This window comes from Mesoplodon bidens (assembly GCF_964165515.1).
Source record: "Mesoplodon bidens genome assembly, chromosome: 15".
Classification (NCBI taxonomy): domain Eukaryota; kingdom Metazoa; phylum Chordata; class Mammalia; order Artiodactyla; family Ziphiidae; genus Mesoplodon; species Mesoplodon bidens.
In genome coordinates, this window is record NC_138171.1 from 45,144,960 (window position 1) to 45,165,481 (window position 20,522).

At 53.0% G+C, this 20,522-nt stretch overlaps 1 protein-coding gene and 1 long non-coding RNA gene across 10 annotated transcripts; both read left to right on the forward strand.

Annotated features, from left to right (window-relative positions):
- Window positions 1–47: 47 nt before the first annotated feature.
- Window positions 48–7,258, forward strand: LOC308628653. 3 transcript variants are annotated; one of them, XR_014017559.1, is made up of 4 exons: window positions 48–480; window positions 3,119–3,248; window positions 4,385–4,543; window positions 6,441–7,258. It is a non-coding gene; the product is annotated as an uncharacterized lncRNA (long non-coding RNA). The 3 variants fall into 3 exon arrangements; XR_014017558.1 differs by having other exon boundaries at window positions 3,119–4,543; XR_014017560.1 differs by lacking the exon at window positions 3,119–3,248.
- Window positions 7,259–9,216: 1,958 nt separating this feature from the next.
- SH2B1 (SH2B adaptor protein 1) lies at window positions 9,217–17,875 on the forward strand. 7 transcript variants are annotated; one of them, XM_081255833.1, is made up of 9 exons: window positions 9,217–9,635; window positions 11,788–12,815; window positions 13,073–13,174; window positions 13,402–13,493; window positions 13,606–13,781; window positions 15,424–15,627; window positions 15,839–16,050; window positions 16,183–16,354; window positions 17,094–17,875. In XM_081255833.1, the coding sequence occupies exons 2-9, from the start codon at window positions 11,877–11,879 to the stop codon at window positions 17,468–17,470; spliced, it is 2,274 nt and encodes a 757-aa protein (XP_081111959.1). In that variant the 5' UTR covers window positions 9,217–9,635; window positions 11,788–11,876; the 3' UTR covers window positions 17,471–17,875. The 7 variants fall into 7 exon arrangements, with proteins under 7 accessions (XP_081111959.1, XP_081111957.1, XP_081111958.1 ...); XM_081255831.1 differs by lacking the exon at window positions 9,217–9,635 and adding an exon at window positions 9,757–9,820; XM_081255832.1 differs by lacking the exon at window positions 9,217–9,635 and adding an exon at window positions 9,830–11,439.
- Window positions 17,876–20,522: the final 2,647 nt, after the last annotated feature.

The window sequence follows — 20,522 nt, forward strand, 5'->3', positions numbered from 1 at the left end:
GCTTCTAGCCCCCAATCTCTATGGCCCCGTCAACTTCCGGGCGCGGGACGTAAGACGTCCAGGAAGGTGCTGATGGCTCTCGGCTGGGTGAGGGTAGAGAAGGTTTCCAAGGCGCCCTCGGGCCTCGCGAGCTCAGGGCCCACGCAGTTCTCTCTGGTGGCACCGGGGGGCGATGTGGAGCGTCCCACAGCGCACCTACGCCCCGGAGGCTCATGGGCGTTGTAGTTCCCAGGGCGGCGAGCTGTGCTGGCACTGAGCGTGGGAGGGCGAGGCCAGGTCTGGAGGCACGGTCCCGTCCTCCTTGAGGCAGAAGCGGCTGTCCCGGCGTGGATGACTCCGGAGCGTCCTGGCCCCGAACCCCCTGGAGTGCGACCCACTGCGCGGGTCTGGCGACAGATCTGGCGGCCGTGTGTCGCAGCTGGAGGTAGGACCAGGCCCTGCGGCCTGGCTGAGGAAGACCGTCCTGGGAATCTTTCGGAGGTGGGGCTCTAGTATGACCCATCTCTCCGCTGAACCTTTGTTTTCTTATCTGTAAAATGGGAATAGTAGTATCTACTTCATAAGGAGATGCTGACATCTGGCTCTGAGAGGAAATGAGCTGGGCAAGAGACAGAAAAGGGCTCCAGAAGCCTCCAGGTCCCCCAGTCTTTGACCCTCAAATACCCCCGCTCCTGGCTCACAGCCTGAGGCGACAAAGTTTGCCGTCCACCCTTGTGGACCCTCAGCAGCCCAGAGAGTAATTCCTTCGATCGTCATTCCGCCCACCCAATTTTATAGATGACCAGGTGAGAGGCAAACTTCTAGTGCCTTTAAGGGCAGCCTGAGTCTTTCTTGTTCCTGCTGTGTCCCTGGCTCCTACCACAGGGCGGGGCACTCAGTGAGTACTCAATAAATGTCTGTTGACTGAATGAATGAGTGCAAGGATGACCTTTAACTTTAACATCCATCATCTCATCACCCTGGGATGATAATAGCAGCTGCTTAACCTTGATTAATGTTTCCGAAACTCATCAGACTCAATTGACGGTGTCTGTTTCAAATAGATTCCTTAATTCCTCCCTTGGAGATTATGATTCAGTAGTGTCTGGGCATAGGCAAGGAAACTATATTTATTTTTAACACACACAAACACCCTTGTTAAGCTCAGAGGAGTTTGGGAAACTCCTGGGAATTTCCTAAGACACTATTGGCCACCACCAGGATGTGAGATTTTGGGGGTTGGTACTTGAACAGATGCTTACTATTTTAGTGGTGCTATATTTATTTTAATGTGTATTAGTTTGACAGAAAGACTGGCATTGTAAATATTGAGTTGAAAAAATGAATCAATTTGAAAAACAATACTTGGTAGATAAAATGGGTGGTATGAATATATGGCAAATCTGGGGAGAGGTGAACATGAATGACTGAACTTTGCAAAACAGTGCTCGGAAAAGAGTCCAAAGGGAGAGAATTTCTTGTAGAGCTATTGAGTGTAGCATCCTCTGTAATAGTCAGGAGTCTTGATTTGCAGATAACAGAATTTACAGGGGCTGGTTTGAGAAGAGAGGGATTTGTTTAAAAGTGGTAGGCAGCTTGGGACTTCCCTGGTGGTCCAGTGGTTAAGAATCTGCCTTCCAGTGCAGGGGATGCAGGTTCGATCCCTTGTCAGGGAACTAATATCACACATGCTACGGGGCAACTAAGCCCACGTGCCACAACTACTGAGTCCACGCACCACAACTAGAGGGAAGCCCGTGTGCCGCAATGAAGAGCCCACTTGCCACAACAAAAGATCCCTCATGATACAACTAGGGGCCGATGCAGCCAAATAAATAAATAACAAAAACAAGTGGTAGGCAGCTTATAGACTTGTGGGGCAGGCTGCAGAAATAGCTCCTAAGCCACAGAACTGATCTGATAAGAAAACCGCTGCTACTGCTGCTGCCACCAAACACTAAATGCCAGGGTTTAGACTTATCTGTAACAGTGACTGCTTATGGCACTGAAGCCACTTTCGCATCAAGAAAGTGACCTTCTCTCTGGGCTTCCCTGGTGGCGCAGTGGTTGAGAGTCTGCCTGCCGATGCAGGGGACACGGGATCGTGCCCCGGTCCGGGAAGTTCCCACATGCCGCGGAGCGGCTGGGCCCGTGAGCCATGGCCGCTGAGCCTGCGCGTCCGGAGACTGTGCTCCGCAGCGGGAGAGGCCACAACAGTGAGAGGCCCGCGTACCGCAAAAAAAAAGAAAGAAAGTGACCTTCTCTACTCTCCACCCCCAAAGCCAGGCAAATTCAAAGGCTCACACGGATGTGTCTGATTGGAGAAGTTTAGATCATCATATTTCAGTGTTCTTGTATCAGAGGAGGCTGAGGGATGGATTTTTCTAACTTTGTTGTAAGAACAAGACTGATAGCAGGGAATTTCTCCGGACGTCCAGCCATGCTTATGACCAATATCACAGTGAAAGAGCAGAATGAATACAAATGCCCAGTACGTGGATACAGTAGCATAAATTTTGACATAGCCACTAGATGAAATGTTGGGCTCAGGGTTGCAGAGACAAGAGCCAACCACCTGTGAAAATGCTTGTGAGCAGTGTTAAATGAAAGAAGTTTGGCCACTATAAAAAAAAAAAGCAAGTGTACAAGGTGGGAGTGGGGACAAAGTGGAAAACAATTCTGATTTTAGGAGGCTGTAATTTGCTTGGAGAAGGAGAGGTTTTTCTCGCAAACATTTCTTTTATGTGATTACAGTTAAAGAAGTTTTTTGTGCAGAATCTTGAACTCTTTAAAAAAGATGCTCTTGAAATCAAACGACCTTCTTGGTCTCCCCAGCAGTGCGTTCGTTCTGCTCTATGACAGACACTTTGAGCTCCCGCTTAACAACTATTTTTCCATCTTCCTGCAGTCAGGGCCCTGATTCTGTTCAGGTGGCCCTTTCCCCAGTTCCAGGAATAAATCCTGACAGAGCTAGCCCACTTCTGTTCATCTTATTCTCCTTGCCAGGGGGTTTGTTTAGGGTTATGTGTGTGATTCCTTTGGGGCTAATGATTGGTAAGAAGATATCTACCTTGGGGAGGGCTTCTAGGAGAGGATCCCTCACTTTTAAGGAGACACTGACGAGATGGACATCCTTCAGTTTCTGGAAGTTGTTGGGTCTGGATGGGAAGCCTGGAACTACTGTGCCCATCATGCTCCCAGTCCATGATGAAGCCAAAATCCAGAAGAGGGCAAAGCGAAGAGGATCTTAGAAGTCTGGACTCCTCATGGTGTGAGATGACAAATGTCTTTATTGTTTAAGCCAGACTGTGTCAGAGTTGTCTCTTACTTGCAGCCAAATACACCCTAACAGATAAGTCTGCCTTACAGCACTTGGTACCCTGAGACATATTTCTTGGTTTCACTTGTCTGAGACTGAGTGACTTGAGTAGGGCAAGGACTGGGCTTCCTTCATCTCCGTATACTCTGTGCCTGGCCACAGTAGGCCTCTGTGCATGTTTACACTTGAACTATATTAATGAGCCTTCCAAACCGAAGGGTGCTACCACTGTGATGCTATGAACCTAACATATCCAAAACCGGACTCTCTGTATTCTCCCACACTCTCCCTACACATCTGAATACATGGCACCACCTTTCTCCTTTCCCCTCGTCTGACATCTATCCATTACCCAGTCCCACTTATTCTCTCTCCAAAATAAGTCTCAGTGCGACCACTTCTATCTCCACTGTCAATACTGTGGTTCAAACCGGGATCACCTCTCCCCTAGGTTACCTCATGACCTCTCCAATGGGTTTCCCAGCTTCTGTCCTTATCCTCAATACCTGTCAAATCCATCCTCCACACAGCAGCCAGATCAATCTTTAAATGTGATTCAGAAATGAATCCTCCCTCAATGACTCCTTCTTACACTTAGAATAAAATCCAAACTCCTGCTTTAAAATGGGTGAACTGTATGGCAGGTGAATTATATCTCAATAAACCTACTATTAAAAAGAAAATCCAGAGTCCTCCCTGTGGCCCACAGGATGCATGATCTGGCCTCTGCCAGATCTTTGACCCCCATCTCAGTACTATTTTCCTCACTCTCTCCCAGCCACACTGGCCATCCTTCTGTTCCACAAACATCCACCATTGCTTCTACCTCAGGATCTTTGCAAATGTTCTTCCCTCTCCCTGGAATGCTCTTCCCTAGAGATTTCCCCACAGCTTGTTCCTTCTCATCTTCCCACCTCAGATGTCACCTCTTCTGTCACTCTCTTATCAATGGTCCTCTTTGATTTTCTTCATAGCATCTAAATATCCAAAATTATCTCAGTAGTTTGCTTGTTTTGGGGGTTTGGTTTTTTACTTTTTTTTCTGTCTCACCAGCTCCTGACAGTAAGAACTCATTTTTCACTCTAGGAACAGTGCCTAATGCTTAGGTGAAGAAGTATTTGTTGAAAGAAGAATTTGTTGAATAATTTCAGTTGAGCATTCAATTAAGCATTGTGTTGGGCTTAAGTTTCTCGATGTTTTCAATGGAAGGCAAATTTTGTATTCACATTCATTTAAAAAATAAAGGTGAGTCACTGTAACTTTTGGGGCTTCTGCTTTATTATCTGTAAAATGGGGATGAGTGAAGAGGTTAAACCTGATGATCTCTAAGATTTCTTGTATCTCTAACTTCTAAAAGGAGATGGGGTCTCCTGTAATTGAAATAGGTTCTGGGGTGACCCACAATTTAGTGGCAAATTGGGGACTAGGACCCAGAGCCTTGTTGTTGGTGTCACTCAACAGACTTATTGGAAGCTCAAGGGCGTCCTTCACTCTTCCCCACCAGCCAGCCTGGCAGTGTCTCCTCAGAAATCTTTCTGGACATTCTCCTTGGAACTAACCGCACTGCACTGCCTTGGCCAGGTCAGCATCAGCCCTCTCCTGGACCCCTGCACCCGTCTCCTCTCTGCATCCAGTCCTACCTCTCCCATACTGGCCCTGGATGCCCTTCCAAACACAGAACTCTTATCACACTCATGTCACTCAGATGTGACTGGAGACATTCCAGTTGGAAACACTTTGTGAATGTGACACAAAAGCTCCTAAGTAAAAGGCACTTGAGAGGCAACCTAGGTGTGTTAGTCAAGCATGGCTTCCTAGAGGAGGCTACACTCTGAAGCCTGAAACCAGGGGGAGGAAGATTGGCAGAATTAGGGGAAATGGTGTGTGCAGTAGCAGAGGCAGAACCTGAGTAAAGGTGGAGTTCTTCAGCTGTCAAAATGTTCTGATTGAGCAAAGCATCATTTGCTTGGAGGGTAGGAGGTTCTGGTCAAAGCACCAAGGCTGAATTTGACATCCCAGAAAATAGGACAAAATAAGAGAAATTTCCATCTCTTGGGGTGGGGGAGGGTCAAGATGACCTCCAGAAGAAGCCCACAAGCAACCATTTCCCCTTCAGTCAGAGACTCCAGTTTTCCTTTGAAGAGCCACCCTCTGCCATGCTCAGCCCATGGAGTTTGATTGGAGCTGAGCCCATCCCAACCTCAGGTGATGGGTACGTGATCCAGTGTTTACCAATCAGCATAATCTATTCCTCATAGTCACAATTGTCTGTTCAGTGTTAGTATTCTGTTTCAACCCTCACTGGTGTACTGAAGTGCATTTCTGGCACTGACTGCCCAGAGTTAGCACAGACCCCGCAAGTTAAGGGCTCACTCCTTCACAAGACCGCACCCACTTCAGATGCCACCTGCAAGTGGGGTCCCCCAGCCATCTCTACTTCTGGTCAACTGCCTATGGATCTGGGAGTTTCCCATGACCCCCATCAGGTTTGATAATTTACTAGAACAACTCACAGAATGCAGGAAGGCACTATACTTACTATTACAATTATGATTACATTTTATAATAAAGGATACAAGTCAGGAACAGCTAAATGAAGAGCTACATAGGGAGAGGTCAAGGAGGGTCCACAGAGACACAGAGTCGGGGCACATCACCCCCAGCCCCCGACACATCAGTGTATTCACCCACCAGGAAGCCCCACTGAGCTTCAGTGTCCAAAGTTTTTATTAGGGGTTTCATTACTTAAGCATGATTGATTAAATCACTGTCATGTGACTGAACTCAATCTTCAAGTCCCCTCCCCTCCCTGGAGGTCAAACTGGCTCAAAATCCCAACCCTCTAATCACAAAGTTGGTGTTTCTGGTGACCCCATCCTGAAGCTATGTAGGGGCTTGCCATTAGTCAGCTTGTCAGCAGAAACTCAGGTGTGACCTAAGGGGCTCACGAATGACAGGCACATCTGTCACTGAGGAAATTCCAAGTATTTTAAAAGCTCTGTGCCAGGAACATGGGACAAAGACCAGACAAATTCTTTATTATACGATAGATAGGCATTGGGTGACCCAAGCTGAGCTGATGAGACACAACCCTATTGCACTTGCTGGAATTACTGGGAAAGCTATGATCTTTTTCTGCTAGGATTATGAAGCTGGTAGAGTGCCAGCTTGGAATTCTGGTGGCCATCTTGCTATCTATGAGGGGAAAACCTGCCTGAGGAGGAAGACAGTCCAGAGGAAAGCAGAGCTGAGACAGAGAGCAAGTTCAGACGGACATCGTTTGAGCCTGTGGCTCCAGCCACACCTAACATCATTCTACCTCTGATTTTTGAATTCTGTAAACCAATAAACTCCCCCTCTTTTCATGTTTAAACTACCTTAAACGGAGTGGGGGGCTGTTCCTATTACTTGTAACTGAAAGCATCCTGAGTGTTACATCCCCCGTTCGTAAGGAGGAAGAAGTGTTTTCCCTTTCATATTAATACCTTGGCTTAACCTGGGCCCTGGATCCATCCTTCCCACCTTCTCCAAACTTCACTCCTTCAATTACCATCCTTTCTACTGGCTCCTTTCCCCTAGGACTTCAGACATAATCAGGTTTCCCTCAGGATTGAAACAAGCAAACCTTTCCACCCTCTAAAATTGCAGCCCTCCGTATCTCTCTCCTTCCCTTTTTGGCCAAACTATAGGGCAGCTCTCAGCATTCCTCCTCCCACTTGTTCACCTTCCATTCATTCCTCAGTCCACTACCATTGGCTTCTGCTTCCTTTTCACTTCCCTAAAGATACTCTCAACAAAGTCACCAAGCAATCTAAGTCAATGTATTCTATAGGAGACAATGGCAGTGCACAGTACCATGGATTCCTCTTTATCATTTATCATTCCTCTTTATCATCCTCTTTATCATTTGTGTGTGAAGTGTTTGCCCAATCCCCCCCCACCCCCCACCCCCACCCCCACCCCCACTGTATTCCCACACCCCCTGGTCTTTGGTGTGTGGTTTTTCTTCCAAATAATTAGACCTTCCAGGATTTTTTTTTTTTTTTTGAGTACTGTCCTCAGGCTACTGGAGTCTTTGCTTTGACGAAGTGCCTGAGAATTGACATCTCCCAGGGGAAGCCCTAGTCTACAGCTGAGGGATGTTGGTATATGAAAGGCCCAGCTCCCTTGTTTCTGGATAAATCTGAGGCACAACTTACATCCAGGGCTCCCTTGAGGAATCAAGCTGAACTACTCTCTTCCTGGAATCACATGTTTGCTTGGTTTCCTCTCCTGCTTCTCCCACTCCTTTACTAGTTTCTCCTGGTGGAACTTTTTAAATAAATCACTTGCACAAAAATTCTCATCGCGGAGTATGCTTTTGGAAAATCTTACCCAAGACAACATCTCAGCACTTTCTACTTCTCTTTCTTTGCCTGCCTGTTAAATGTGGCTTTTCCCCCAGAATTAGATTTCAGGCTCTCTTCTCTCTACACATATTACCGGGATGATCTCATTCATGTCCATGGCTTTAACCACTACTCATGTCTGATCACGACCACACTACTTTGTGCAGCTGAGGCTGTAGATCCATCTCTGCTGGACAGCTCCACCTAGTTGCCTACAGGCACCTCTTACACCAATACAGTAGTCATTAGGCCCATGTGGCTATTTTAATTAATTAAAATGAAAACTTCAGTTCTGGGAATTCCCTGGCAGTCCAATGGCTAGGACTCGACACTTTCACTGCCATGGCCCGGGTTCAATCCCTGGTCAGGGAGCTAAGATCCTGCAAGCTGTGCAGCATGGCACAAAAAAAAAAAAAAAAAAAGAAAGAAAACTTCAGTTCCTTAGTTACACTTGCCACATTTCAAGTGCTTAAAAGCTACATATGGCTAGTGCCTACCAAACTAGGCAGTACTAATACAGAACATTTCAGTCATTGCAGAAAGTTTTATTGGACAGCTTAGACACATTTCCAAACCTAACCCATCATCACCAGCCCCTTACCTTTCTGTATTCCTCAACTTTTCTCTCTCCTGGACAAGGATGGGCCAACTATAGAGAAAGGGTATGTAAGGGTATCAGGGACGGGGGGGGGGGGTGATCACAGAACTAGAGGCCTTTCCATTGACATCTTTTTCTGAACTGGAAGATGGAATTGACAAAGATGGTGATGAAGACCTTAACAAAGGCCATCTGGGAGCTGATGTTAATTTGGTTAGAATTGGGGTAGAGATGGAGACAAAGGCTGATTAGGCCAGAACTTGCCCTTCCACAATGATTTTTTCCAACTCCATCCAGTAGCCTCAGCCTCAAACAAACATCTTTGTGTGAGTCAGGGCATTTATCCATCTCCAATCTCGTGGGTCACGAGGCCTTTGGGTTTCAGGATAAGCACATGATCCAAGCCAATCAGCTAAAGTCAGTTCTGGAAATTTTACTGCAAATCTCAGAAAAAAAGACATGCTCCTACGAGAGTTGCTAAGCTACAGGTCTTAAGTTTGGAGCTATGGAAATCCATTTTGCCACTAAGAGAGGCATGGGGAGAGCTCAGCCTAGAGGTGAACCACAGGTTCCCAATATCTTTTGGCCCTTTTATTCAGCTGTTCCTGAAGAAGCTTGATCCATTCTTTTCAATGGCTTGAGCAAAAAGATTCCCTTATTGCTTAGGCCAGTTGGAGCTGGGTCAATGAGAGACCTGATTGATTAGGATCTCATCGTGCTCATGATTTCGACTGCCCTCTACTACAACTTAATGAGTCTCAATTTCTATATCTGGCCTTGATGTCTCTCCTCAGCTCCAGACCGTATGTCCACCTGCCTCCTGACGTCCCACAGACACGCCCCAAACTGACCTCATTATTCCTGCCCCCCCACCCTTTATTTCCCAGTTCAGAGCTGGGACCTCCTAGAACCTCCAGTACTTTCCTCAGAGAAGCCAAGGTCGTAAGTTCAGGCTCCGCCTCCTCGCAGGGCCTCACCAAGGTCACCCGCATCTTCCCTCCCCCAGCTCTTTGGCGGCGGTGTCCTCGAACCCCTCTGCAGCCCGGCTGGGCGCTCTAGGCTACAGCAGGCCCTTCAAAAAGCCTTCTCAACTCGCTGGTTTCCGGTACCGGTGGCTACCCTAGCCTTCATCAGGGCCTCGGGATTCTATTCCCCTAAGGTGCCTTCTCTATGGTTGACTGCTCCCTACTGTCCCGACTTTCCTCTGGGAGGACGCTCTGGTGGGACCCAACCCCTTCCTATGGCTGCTTCTGCGGTCCCTTTTAGGCGCAACTGGAGAAGTCACTAAGCCCTCCGAGACTCCCACCTTCTCAGCTCTGGAAGTGTGGCACGGAATAGGAGAATGGCGGAAGTGAGTGTGAACGTGCCCTTCCTTCTCCTCGTTCTTCTCTATGGTCACTTCCTTCGGTGACGGGAAAAGGGGGTCCCGGCGCCTGCGCAGAGCCGGGCTGGGAGCTAGTCGCGGAGTGGGGGGGGTGGGGCAGGGAGCGGGAGCTGCCGCCGCCGCCGGAGCTAACCGCGGGGACCGAGATGCAGGTGGGACCGGAACCGGAACCCCCCTCTTCCAGTCCCTCTTCCCTCTCCGCGACCCGGCCCCGCCGCCTGCGAGGAACCTTGGGTGGGGGCGGGCGTGGGGGGCTAGAGGCAGGAGGGGCGCCCGGCCCCGGAGAGTGCAGCAGAGCGGGCTGCTTCCCTGGAGGCTGCGGCCCCGGGGAATGGGCGGGTAGAGGGTGTCCAGGGAGGAGGGTCGGGTCGGAGTGGGTTGACCACCGGGTCCGGAGGGTCCGAGCCAGGAGCGGAGCCTGCACGCTCCACCACCCGCCCTTCGGGAAGTATCAGAACTGAACCGAGAGGCAGGTGCACTGGGAAAAGGTGCCTGAGTTCTACTTGGCAGAAGAGAAACTGAGTCACCAGCTCAGGAGCCGCAGGGTCAGCGGGCCTGAAGGGGGCTGGGTCTGCCTGGGGTGCAGAGGGTTGGGTCGGCCGGTGTGAGCTGAGGTGGCCTCTGCTTGGAGATTGGTCTCTCTGCTGTGTCTGCACCTCTTGGCTCGGTTCCCCCGTGCTCCATGACTCCTTCGTCTCCTGGCGTCTTCTCGTTGGTTTGGAATTGTCCCTGTGGTTGGAGCCATCTGAGTGTGTAGGGTTTAGGTCAAGGAGAAAGGGGAGGGGGCGCCGACCGCGGGTCTGAGCAGGAGTCTGGGGTTTGCGGAGATTTGCCTGAACTGCTTTCACCTTATTCTTGGTGCCAGTCATCTTCCAGTATAATATGGGGGAGGAACACTAACGGAAGAGCCATGGGTTGTAAATTCCATGCCCAGCTCTGCCACTTGCTAGTTGTAAGACGTTGGGAAGGCTCTTCCTTTCGCTGATTTCTCTTTGAGAAAATTGGAACCCATAAAGATAGTAATGACGGCAAGTCATTTATTGTGTGCTTACTTTGTGTCAAGCAGGGACATGTTCTGTTTAATTCTCGCAACAATTTTAGGGGTTAGGGCTCATTAGCTCTGTTTTATAGATACGAAAACTGAAGCTCTGAGAGGACATGTCATTTGTTCACGATCACACAGCTAATAGGTGGCAGAGATGGAGTTTCATTCTCAGCCTAACTCCAGAACCTGTGGCCTTAACCATCAGGCTAACCAGCCTTTAGGGCACGCTCCCCTGTGAGAGAAGAGGGAGGTGAAAACTCCAAGGCCCCAGCTTCCTGATATATTTTATTTACTTTGTGGCCAGCAGAGACTTGCCCGGACCCAACCCACAGTCTGTCCTCACCTGGTGCTGCTGCCTCTGGGTCCCCGCCTGGAGGGGCACCAGAGAAGTGGGCTCTGGGCATTCCAAGCCTCCTTGACAACAGTGCTTGGGTGCTGGGCCCTGGGGTCGGCTTTCAAGACAGTTGTTTGAATCCGTCATCCATCCATCCTCCTTAATGAGCAGCCTCCCTCCTCAGAGATGGACCTCGGGATACAGGAGGCAGGGTCTCTGAGCGCTGCAGGCCTAGCTCCCCTGAGAGCTGGGGCAGTGAGGGGCGGTGACTGAGGCTGGTGCAGTCAGGACTGTACGGTGGGAAAAACAGTAGACTTGGAGTTCTGAAACTTTTTCTGAGCTTCGGGTTCCTCATCTATTACAGAGGTTGTGAAAACCTCTCACAGGGAAAGGTAAGAACGGCACATGGGAGGCACGTAGTAAATACTGAAGGATGGTTTTAGAGAAGGGAGGTGACGTGGAAAAGAGTCCCTTTCAGAGGCAGGTGCTGCACAGCCGTCCACCACACCTGGAGCTGAAGCCAGGGAGAGTGGACTGGGGAGGCAGCTGGGTGGGTGCAGGCTAGACCTGGGGGTGGTGGGGCACGAGGATCTGGGGAAGGGAAGGGTGGCAGCGTGGTGTTCAGCCCTGATGCTCTCTTGAGGAGTCTAGACCAGAGGAGGGAGTCTGGCTCGGGGTGGGGCTCTGGCCCCGGTCCCACCTCAGCAGTGACTCGATGTATGTGCCTCTTCCTTCTGCAGCTGCTGCCGCTCTCCCTGTGTCTTCTGGCCGCTTCCCTCTTTGCTGCCCCTCCCCACAGGCTCTCCCTCTCCACCTCCTGGGGGCCATCATGAATGGTGCCCCTTCCCCGGAGGATGGGGCCTCGCCCTCCCCTCCCCCCTTGCCCCCACCCCCTCCCCCGAGTTGGCGGGAGTTCTGCGAGTCCCATGCCCGGGCGGCTGCCCTGGATTTTGCCCGCCGTTTTCGCCTCTACCTGGCCTCCCACCCCCAATACGCAGGGCCTGGGGCCGAGGCTGCCTTCTCCCGCCGTTTTGCTGAGCTCTTCCTGCAGCACTTTGAAGCCGAGGTGGCCCGGGCCTCCGGCTCCCTCTCGCCACCCATCCTGCCTCCTCTGAGTCCTGGTGTGGAGATCCCGCCACAGGACCTGTCCCTTGAGAGCTGCAGGGTGGGCGGGCCCCTGGCTGTGCTGGGCCCTTCTCGATCATCTGAGGACCTGGCCGGCCCCCTCCCTTCCTCAGTCTCTTCCTCTTCTACAACCTCCTCGAAGCCGAAGCTAAAGAAACGCTTCTCCCTCCGCTCAGTGGGTCGCTCGGTCCGAGGTTCAGTCCGCGGCATCCTGCAGTGGCGGGGGACTGGTGACCCTCCCTCCCCAGCGGGGCCCCTAGAGACCTCATCGGGCCCCCCAGTGTTAGGTGGAAACAGCAATTCCAACTCTTCTGGCGGGGCTGGGACCATTGGTAGGGGACTGGTTAGCGATGGAACATCCCCTGGGGACAGATGGACTCACCGTTTTGAGAGGCTGAGACTCAGTCGGGGAGGGGGGACCTTGAAGGATGGAGGAGGCGTGGTGCAGAGGGAAGAGCTGCTGAGTTTCATGGGGGCTGAAGAGGCAGCCCCTGACCCAGCTGGAGTGGGCCGGGGAGGAGGGGCAGTGGGGCCTACCTCAGGGGGAGGAGGGCAACCTCAGTGGCAGAAGTGTCGCTTGCTGCTTCGAAGTGAAGGAGAAGGAGGAGGAGGAAGCCGTCTGGAGTTCTTTGTACCACCCAAGGTGAGGGCCAGAGGAGGAGGGTGGGTGACCGGGAGCGAGGGATTGAGCGCTGGGGACGTGGCCCACATGCCTAGCTTTGCTTACTTGGATTTTTAAAGCTAGCTCTTGACTCTGGGTTCCTAGTGTGGGCAGGACAGAGAAAGTAGTGTTATTTGTCTAACTCCCTTGGGGTGTGGAAGGAAAGATGAATCTCAAGGGAAAGGAAAGCTGGTCGCTGCACACCCAAAATCTGGATCTTGTTCTCTCTCCCAACTTAGGCGTCTCGGCCTCGACTTAGCATTCCCTGCTCTGCGATCACCGATGTGCGGACAACCACAGCCCTGGAGATGCCTGACCGGGAGAACACGTTTGTGGTTAAGGTAGGAGCCCTGGGCTCCCTTGTCCACTTGGAGCACTCTTAGCACATTGAAGCAAGGGATACTGATGCAAGGAGGGGCACACATGCCAGGTACCTTGATGGTGTGTCCCTGGGGCGGCAGCTTTTCTGGGACGAGGGGTGAGAGGGAGGATGTTCTTGTTCCTGTTGGAGGTGAATTAAGGCCTCGAGACCTGGAAGTGGCCTGTGGGCCTCCTCTTGTCCCCATAGGTGGAAGGCCCCTCGGAGTATATCCTGGAGACAGCTGATGCTCTACACGTGAAGGCCTGGGTGTCTGACATCCAAGAATGCCTGAGCCCAGGGTGAGGAGCCCGTCTTCTGTCACTGAGGGGACCAGGGGGTGAGGGTGGTGAGCAGCCTTTTGCCTCTCCCCTGGTGACTTTCCTCCCAGCACCATTTTCCCTGTCTCTGCAGACCCTGCCCTGCTACCAGTCCCCGCCCCATGACCCTCCCCCTGGCCCCTGGGACCTCATTCCTGACAAGGGAGAACACAGACAGCCTGGAGCTGCCCTGCCTGAATCACTCGGAGAGTCTGCCCAGCCAGGGGCTGCTGCTGGGGCCCAGCGAGAGCAGCGACCGCCTTTCGCAGGGTAAGGGTGGAGCCTTAGAGAGCTGTGAACCTCGGGACCCGCCACGCAAGAACCCCGGCCATCAGGCCCAGGCCCTCTCTCCAGGCTCTGCTGTGCACCCCATGCCTGCTCCTCAGCTGCCATGACCAAATGTCTGACTTTTGTCCCCGAACGTGCCTGACCACAGTTTACAGTTTAGAACCATCACCATCAACAGCCCCACACGAGCCCCAGGCCAGCTCCTCTCCAGCCTTCTATGCCCGGTCTTGTCCCTTTTCTGTAAGCCTTGTGCCGGCCACCACTCTGGCTGGAGGTAATGGTTCTCTTCTCCAGAGTTTCCAGAACGCTTTGTACATATCTTTGTTTTGTTCTTACTCGCATCTCTGTGCACATGTTGACGGTACTAGATTTTCTTTTGACTCCCTACTTTTAGGCACACGTATATGCTACCCACATACATAAACACACAAAGATGCGTCTGCCTGGCCCCAGCTCACCTTTCTAGACTCCACTACACCCTTTTTTTCTGATCCTCCATTCCGAGCTTCAGTTTCACTGTGCTTAGCACACAGGCTGTATGCGATGAGTAAACAAATGAATTAAAGACTCTTTAAGAGCCAGAACGGACCTTACAGGTCGTCCATTCCAATCTCCTCGTTTCTCAGGCAGCTAAGAGCAGAGAGGAGAAATGGCATTTCTGAGGGCACCTGAGAGTCACTGACAAAGCGGCTATGCCAGCTTGTTGCCTGAGCCATAGCACTCTGCACTCCGCATATTCCCATCCTCGGAGCACTGATCATGTACGACATGCCTGTAGGCTCACGCCTGCCGCTCAGCAGACATTGAGGAGCGCCCTAGTACATCCTCGACCCTCTGTTAGGCTCTGGGGCAGGCTGAGGGGCTCAGAGCTGCCCCATGGGCTCACAGTCTAGCGGAGTTGGCAAGACATCACTCCCTCTAAAAAGCAGGACTCCCAAATGGAGACCCTGTGCTTAGTGTCCTCTGAGCGGCACCAGCAGGAAGCCTCGGGAGCTCAGAGGAGGAAGAGAATCATGGGAGGTGGGATAGACGGGGAATTCTACACAGGCGAGGTGCGAAAAGAACGTGGCTTGGAGAAGCTAGGAGAGCAGAGACCTGAGATGGGGAGAGGCCCGGAGAGCTGGAAAAATTAGACGGGATAATTGGGTTAAAGTGGAGGACACAAGAATACAAGTTAATCTGAAGATCAGGTTGGTTAGGTTGGGGGGATTCACAGAAGGAGAAGCTTTGATGCCTCTCAGAGTTGGGGGTTTTGTCCTGCAGGCAAAAAAAGGACCCCTTTTAAACGTGAAAATATTTGAGAGATTCTACCCCCCCCATCCCCACCTCTGCGACTATAGCTGTAATTTCAACTGTTGATTCAGAAGAGATGTAGGCACATTAGGATTCTAGGACCTTGTTGGAATAACTGCAGTCCTTCAGCAATGCGTGAAGCATAAGTTAGGAGACATTGATAAAAACAGTCAGGGCTCAGTGCCTGAAGAAAGATTCAGCATTTCAGCCAGCTGACCACCAGTGTACCCAGGGTAACCTGTCAGGTGGGGAAGTGGGCCCAAGCAGACCAATCCTCCCGAAGAGTAGCTTCTCAAGCTCTCAATTTTGCCCTCCTTTTTTTTTTTCCCAGGGGCATATGGGGGCCTCTCAGACCGCCCGTCAGCGTCCATCTCCCCCAGTTCCGCCTCCATTGCCGCCTCCCATTTTGACTCAATGGAACTGCTTCCCCCAGAGTTGCCCCCCCGTATCCCCATTGAAGAGGGACCCCCAGCAGGGACAGTTCATCCCCTCTCGGCCCCCTACCCACCCCTGGACACTCCGGAAACAGCCACAGGTACCAGCGGTGTGAGTGTGTGTCTGCCTCCAAGCCTGGTTGACCACCTGCCTGAAACTCTTGGTCTTGGGATCCTGAGGGATCTGACCTGGGGGCCTGATGGGGGAACGGACGGGGAGTGACATATGAGGGGAAAGCAAGGCTTTTCATCTCCCAGGATGAGGGAGGCTTCCCTGACACCTCAGTTTCCTTCCCTCTCTCTTTCCTGAAGGGTCGTTACTGTTCCAGGGAGAGCCAGAGGGAGGTGAGGGGGATCAGCCCCTCTCAGGGTATCCTTGGTTCCACGGGATGCTCTCTCGACTTAAGGCCGCCCAGCTAGTGCTGGCTGGAGGTACCGGCTCCCATGGCGTTTTCCTGGTACGTCAGAGTGAAACGAGACGGGGTGAATATGTCCTCACTTTCAACTTCCAGGGCAAGGCCAAGGTGAGTGAGGAGAAGGCTCCGCTGTAGGCAGTGGGCCTGCGGGTAGGGTGGGGAACGCTGCCATCAGGGGAGAAGGGTTCTGTGACTGGCGGGGTTCGGGCTCCTGCTTTACCCCACTCATCCTGCCCTCAGCACCTGCGTCTCTCGCTGAATGAGGAAGGTCAGTGCCGGGTTCAGCACCTGTGGTTCCAGTCCATTTTTGATATGCTCGAGCATTTCCGGATGCACCCCATCCCTCTGGAGTCCGGAGGCTCCAGTGACGTTGTCCTTGTCAGCTATGTCGTGTCCTCCCAGCGACAGCAGGGTGAGCAGAGCAGGTCTGCAGGGGAGGAGGTGCCCGTGCACCCAAGAAGTGAGGAGGTGTGTGTGCCAGAAAGACGGGGCGGGGGGCTTGAGGAGGAGAGGCTTTGTCAGGGAGAGAGGGGTAGAGAAGTTTCCTGTGTGCTGGGTTTCTTGGGGAAAGGAGTACATGGGGATGTAGGAAGGCAGGGGGCTCCGTGCTGGAGCCGGGAGGAAGTGGAGAGCTGGGTTGGCGCATTCCCATTCCATCGGACCCTCTGTTCCATCGTTTGTCTGTCTCCTAGATCCATCCTCCCTGGCCTTGTCTTTGCCCTTCATCACAACCTTGCCTTGGGCCTGCCCTTCTTGGGGGTGCTCGGTCTGATCCCCCTCCCTCCTCCCTTGATGTCTGATGTCCCTGTCTGATCTCTCCCTTTTCCCCACCCCGACGTCCCATCTGTCCCCACGTTGCCCCTCCCCCCCAGGCCGGGAGCAGGCCGGGAGCCATGCAGGGGTGTGCGAGGGAGATCGATGCTACCCCGATGCCTCCTCCACCCTCATGCCCTTCGGAGCGAGTGACTGTGTGTAAGTGTGGTCCTCCTCTCACCGCCGCCCATGATCCATCTTCCATGGATGGGGGTTGCTCAGGAGATGGGATACGGGGGAGATAGCACATGGCTCCTGGGGGGATGAGTGAAGGGGAGGCTGCTACAAGAGCTTGCCTCCCTCCACAATCAGTCTGTCTTCTTACCGTTCCTATCCAGAACCGAGCACCTCCCATGACCCACCCCAGCCCCCTGAACCCCCTTCATGGACAGATCCCCCACATCCTGGGGCAGAAGAGGCGTCGGGGGCGCCAGAAGTGGCGGCAGCAACAGCCGCAGCAGCCAAAGAGAGGCAAGAGAAAGAGAAAGCGGGCAGTGGAGGGGTCCAGGAAGAGCTGGTCCCCGTGGTTGAGCTGGTCCCCGTGGTTGAAATGGAAGAGGCCATAGCACCAGGCACGGAGGCCCAGGGAGGCGCTGGATCTGGTGGGGCCCCCGGGGTAACCCTGATGCTGCAGCTCCAGCAGTTACCACTAGGGGGCGATGGAGAAGAAGGGGGCCATCCCAGAGCCATAAATAACCAGTACTCCTTCGTGTGAGATACCCTACCCCACCCTTTCTCCACTCTTCTTGCTCCCCAGCCCTCAGTTCGTGAGATTGGGGCTGGGCAGGGACATAGAGGAGCAGTGGGAATCCCCTCCCCACATGCTTCATTACCCTTGACGGCTAAGGGCATATATGTTGGTACAAAAAGGTTCAAGAGCCCTGCTAACTCCCCAGTTCATACACTACAGGTGCCCTGTCCCCTGGGCAGGGGATTCAGGCTCCAGTTACCTCCCCAAGGGGCTCTTATGGTCAGCCCCATCCCTGGGGGCATTTCCCCATTAACCACTCCTCAGCCCAAGGAAGGGTGAGGGGGAAGGGCTGTCAGTTATATTAAGGTGGTTGTTCTTGTTGTTTTAAACAAAATGGAGAAGCATAAATAAATAAAAGGGTTTATCTCAGTTCCATCGTGATGGCTGTGGCCAGTTTTTGCAGTGGGGACTGGGACAGGTGGGTCAGGAAGGCAGCCCACTCAGTGTTGCGAGCTCCAGAGCTGAGAGACTGGAGGGCTGGGTCAGGTTGAGTCCCTGTTGCTCTCCAGACCTGTGCTTTCGGCCCATCACTCCTCTGGGGGCTGTCCTGTTTCTTGAGCAGTAAGTGCAGAGCCAAACGGTGCTTCTCGGGGTCTCCAGCCAAGTTCTCTTGATGGGACAGGACAGTGAACGGCAGGATTGATGACCTCCAAGGAGCCTTCCCGCTCTGAATTCTTCAGTTAAGGCTTCCTACCCTAGGGAGAAAGCAGGCCGAGAGAGATTGTACGGGGGCTGGGCTGGGGGCATAGTGGCTGTGTTGGGAGAGATTTAATGTGGCAGCCAGAGGGACCCAAGGGTAGGCTGACTGCCCCCCTTCTCAGAGCCAAGCTGGGAAGCTGCCAGATAGTTGATAAAGAGTGCTGGTTTCCACTCCTGCCTTTGCTTCTCATTTGCTGTGTGGCCTGGGCAAGGTGTAGCCTCTCCAGGCCTCAATATCCTTATATGTAAAATGGGAAGTTTCATCTAGGTTGGAGCTGCTGACATGATTTGCTTGGTCTGGACAATGTTTCCATTGGAATTTCACATAAAAGTTCAGATTACTGGTTTCTCTTGAAAATTAGAAGATCCAGCCTCACGTGGTATCCACCTTCCACTTCTGCTCCATCCCCACCAGCCCACTTCACTCACATGATGTGCCTAGCTAGGCCTGTGAGCATTTGAGTTTGCAACATCTCCTCCCTGCGCCGTGCCGCCCCCCACCGCCGCCCCCCCCGACCATTAAACCCAGGCTCTCCTCTCTGGACTGAATTGTGGCTGTGCCCTCCTCCAACCGAGGGCACCCCTGGGCTTCCCAGCTCTGTGGGTGCCAACAAGGAGGGGCCGGGTTCTGAAGAATCCCACCTGTTTTGTTGGCCCTCTCCCTTCCCCACCTCCATCCAGTTCTGCCTCTTAACCATTCTGCCTCACTTTCCTTCCCGGGCAGTGTGGAGTCTACACTTCCATGCCCCTCAGCCTCTGCCCCCACCCCCGGGAGGCCCTATGACCACGCTTATGACCTTGCTATTCTGGGCCTTGCGTCCTGTTGGGAGATGGACAGGAGACAGCTGGGCTCACAGGCCACCCAGCCTAGGGGGCTAGATGGGGGAAGCCTGCTGACTCTCCTGTTTTTGTCTAATCCCTGGGGCTACCCCAAACCTTGACCTCAGGAGACTGGGGATAGGATTGGCCTTGCAAAGGGAGGGGGATGGTTTGGGGATCTGGATGCTGTGTTCTCAAAGTGAGATGGCGAGTGAACGCTGTGGCGCCCCAGGGTAAGCAGGACCTGATCCTCTCCTAATCTAGCAGCAACTGGTGCTGCGAGGCTCCCCCCTCCCACTAAATCCTGCCAGCCCTCAGGGACTTGCCTTCTGAAGATGTGGGGGGGAAGGGCACAAGAGCCTCCTCACCACCACCCCCGCCTGCACCCCCAAGATTTGCATGTCTTGGCTGGAGGAGCCTAAGACACTTTCCCTCTAAGCCTGTCTATGGATGGTTCAGCTGAAGTTCGGGGATTGAGCAGGCTCTACCTCTGTGTCCTTCAGAACTAACGACTCTCCCATTCTCAGCTTCAGTGCTCAGGAGGGGACGAACACCTTCCACCTCTGGGCCTGGAGACCCTAGGTGAGGGCTCCAAGAGAGCACGCGCCTCCATCCCAGTTCACACCCAGCCTCCCTGATGGTGATCCTTTGGCAGCTCTTGGCTGGTGGCTTTCCCTCTCTGGCTTGTTTCCCCTCTGGGAAGCTGGGGGAGGCAGAAATGAATAACCTTACCGGGCCCTGTTGGCAGCAGTGCCCTGTAAAGCCTGCCTCCTTTCCTCGGCCTCATGCTCTCCAGTCCCTTGAAGCCGAGATCTGTCCAGTCTTCTCCCCCTTCTCCGTGTTGGGCATTCCTGCTCCTTTAAGACAGTGCCCCTGTCACTCCTCTAGGTGGTGGTGGGGAGAAGCCAGCCAGCACCAAAAGGCTTGGCAGATGCTGAGCCTGACTCTGGCCTCAGAAGGTGGGTGCTGGGCCAGGTGGAGGATGTGACCCCCAACACCTCACACCATTGTCTGAGCCCTCACACCCGCACATCGCAGCAGGATTCTGCTTCAGGGAGGGGTTTGTTGGACCCATGAAAAGGAAGAGGGAAGGAGCGCCGTGTCCTCGACTCACCCGAGAGGCTGCCCTCCCCCAGGTCCAGGCAGAGGAAAGGATGGGTATGGGGGCTAAATCCTTCAGTGCCATCCACCCCTGCTGGCCTGCCCGCCCCCCAAAAGTGGGGCTTCCCTTTCCTTTGCCCCGCTGTCTCCTGTGCCATTGTCTGCTTAGGGACTTGAGTGCCAGACAGCGAAGCGACCTTGAGAACCCTTTCAGTGGCCTATACCCCTCACTGTTCATTTCAGGAAACTGAGGCCTAGATGGAGGAAGGACTTGAGGCCAAGGCCATAAGCCTGCTTCCCCTCACTGACCTCTCACCATTCTCTCATTCAGCCTTTCTCCTCTCTGCCCTCCTTTCCTCCCCTGCCCATACCCCATGCTACCCTCTTGTCTGTTCCT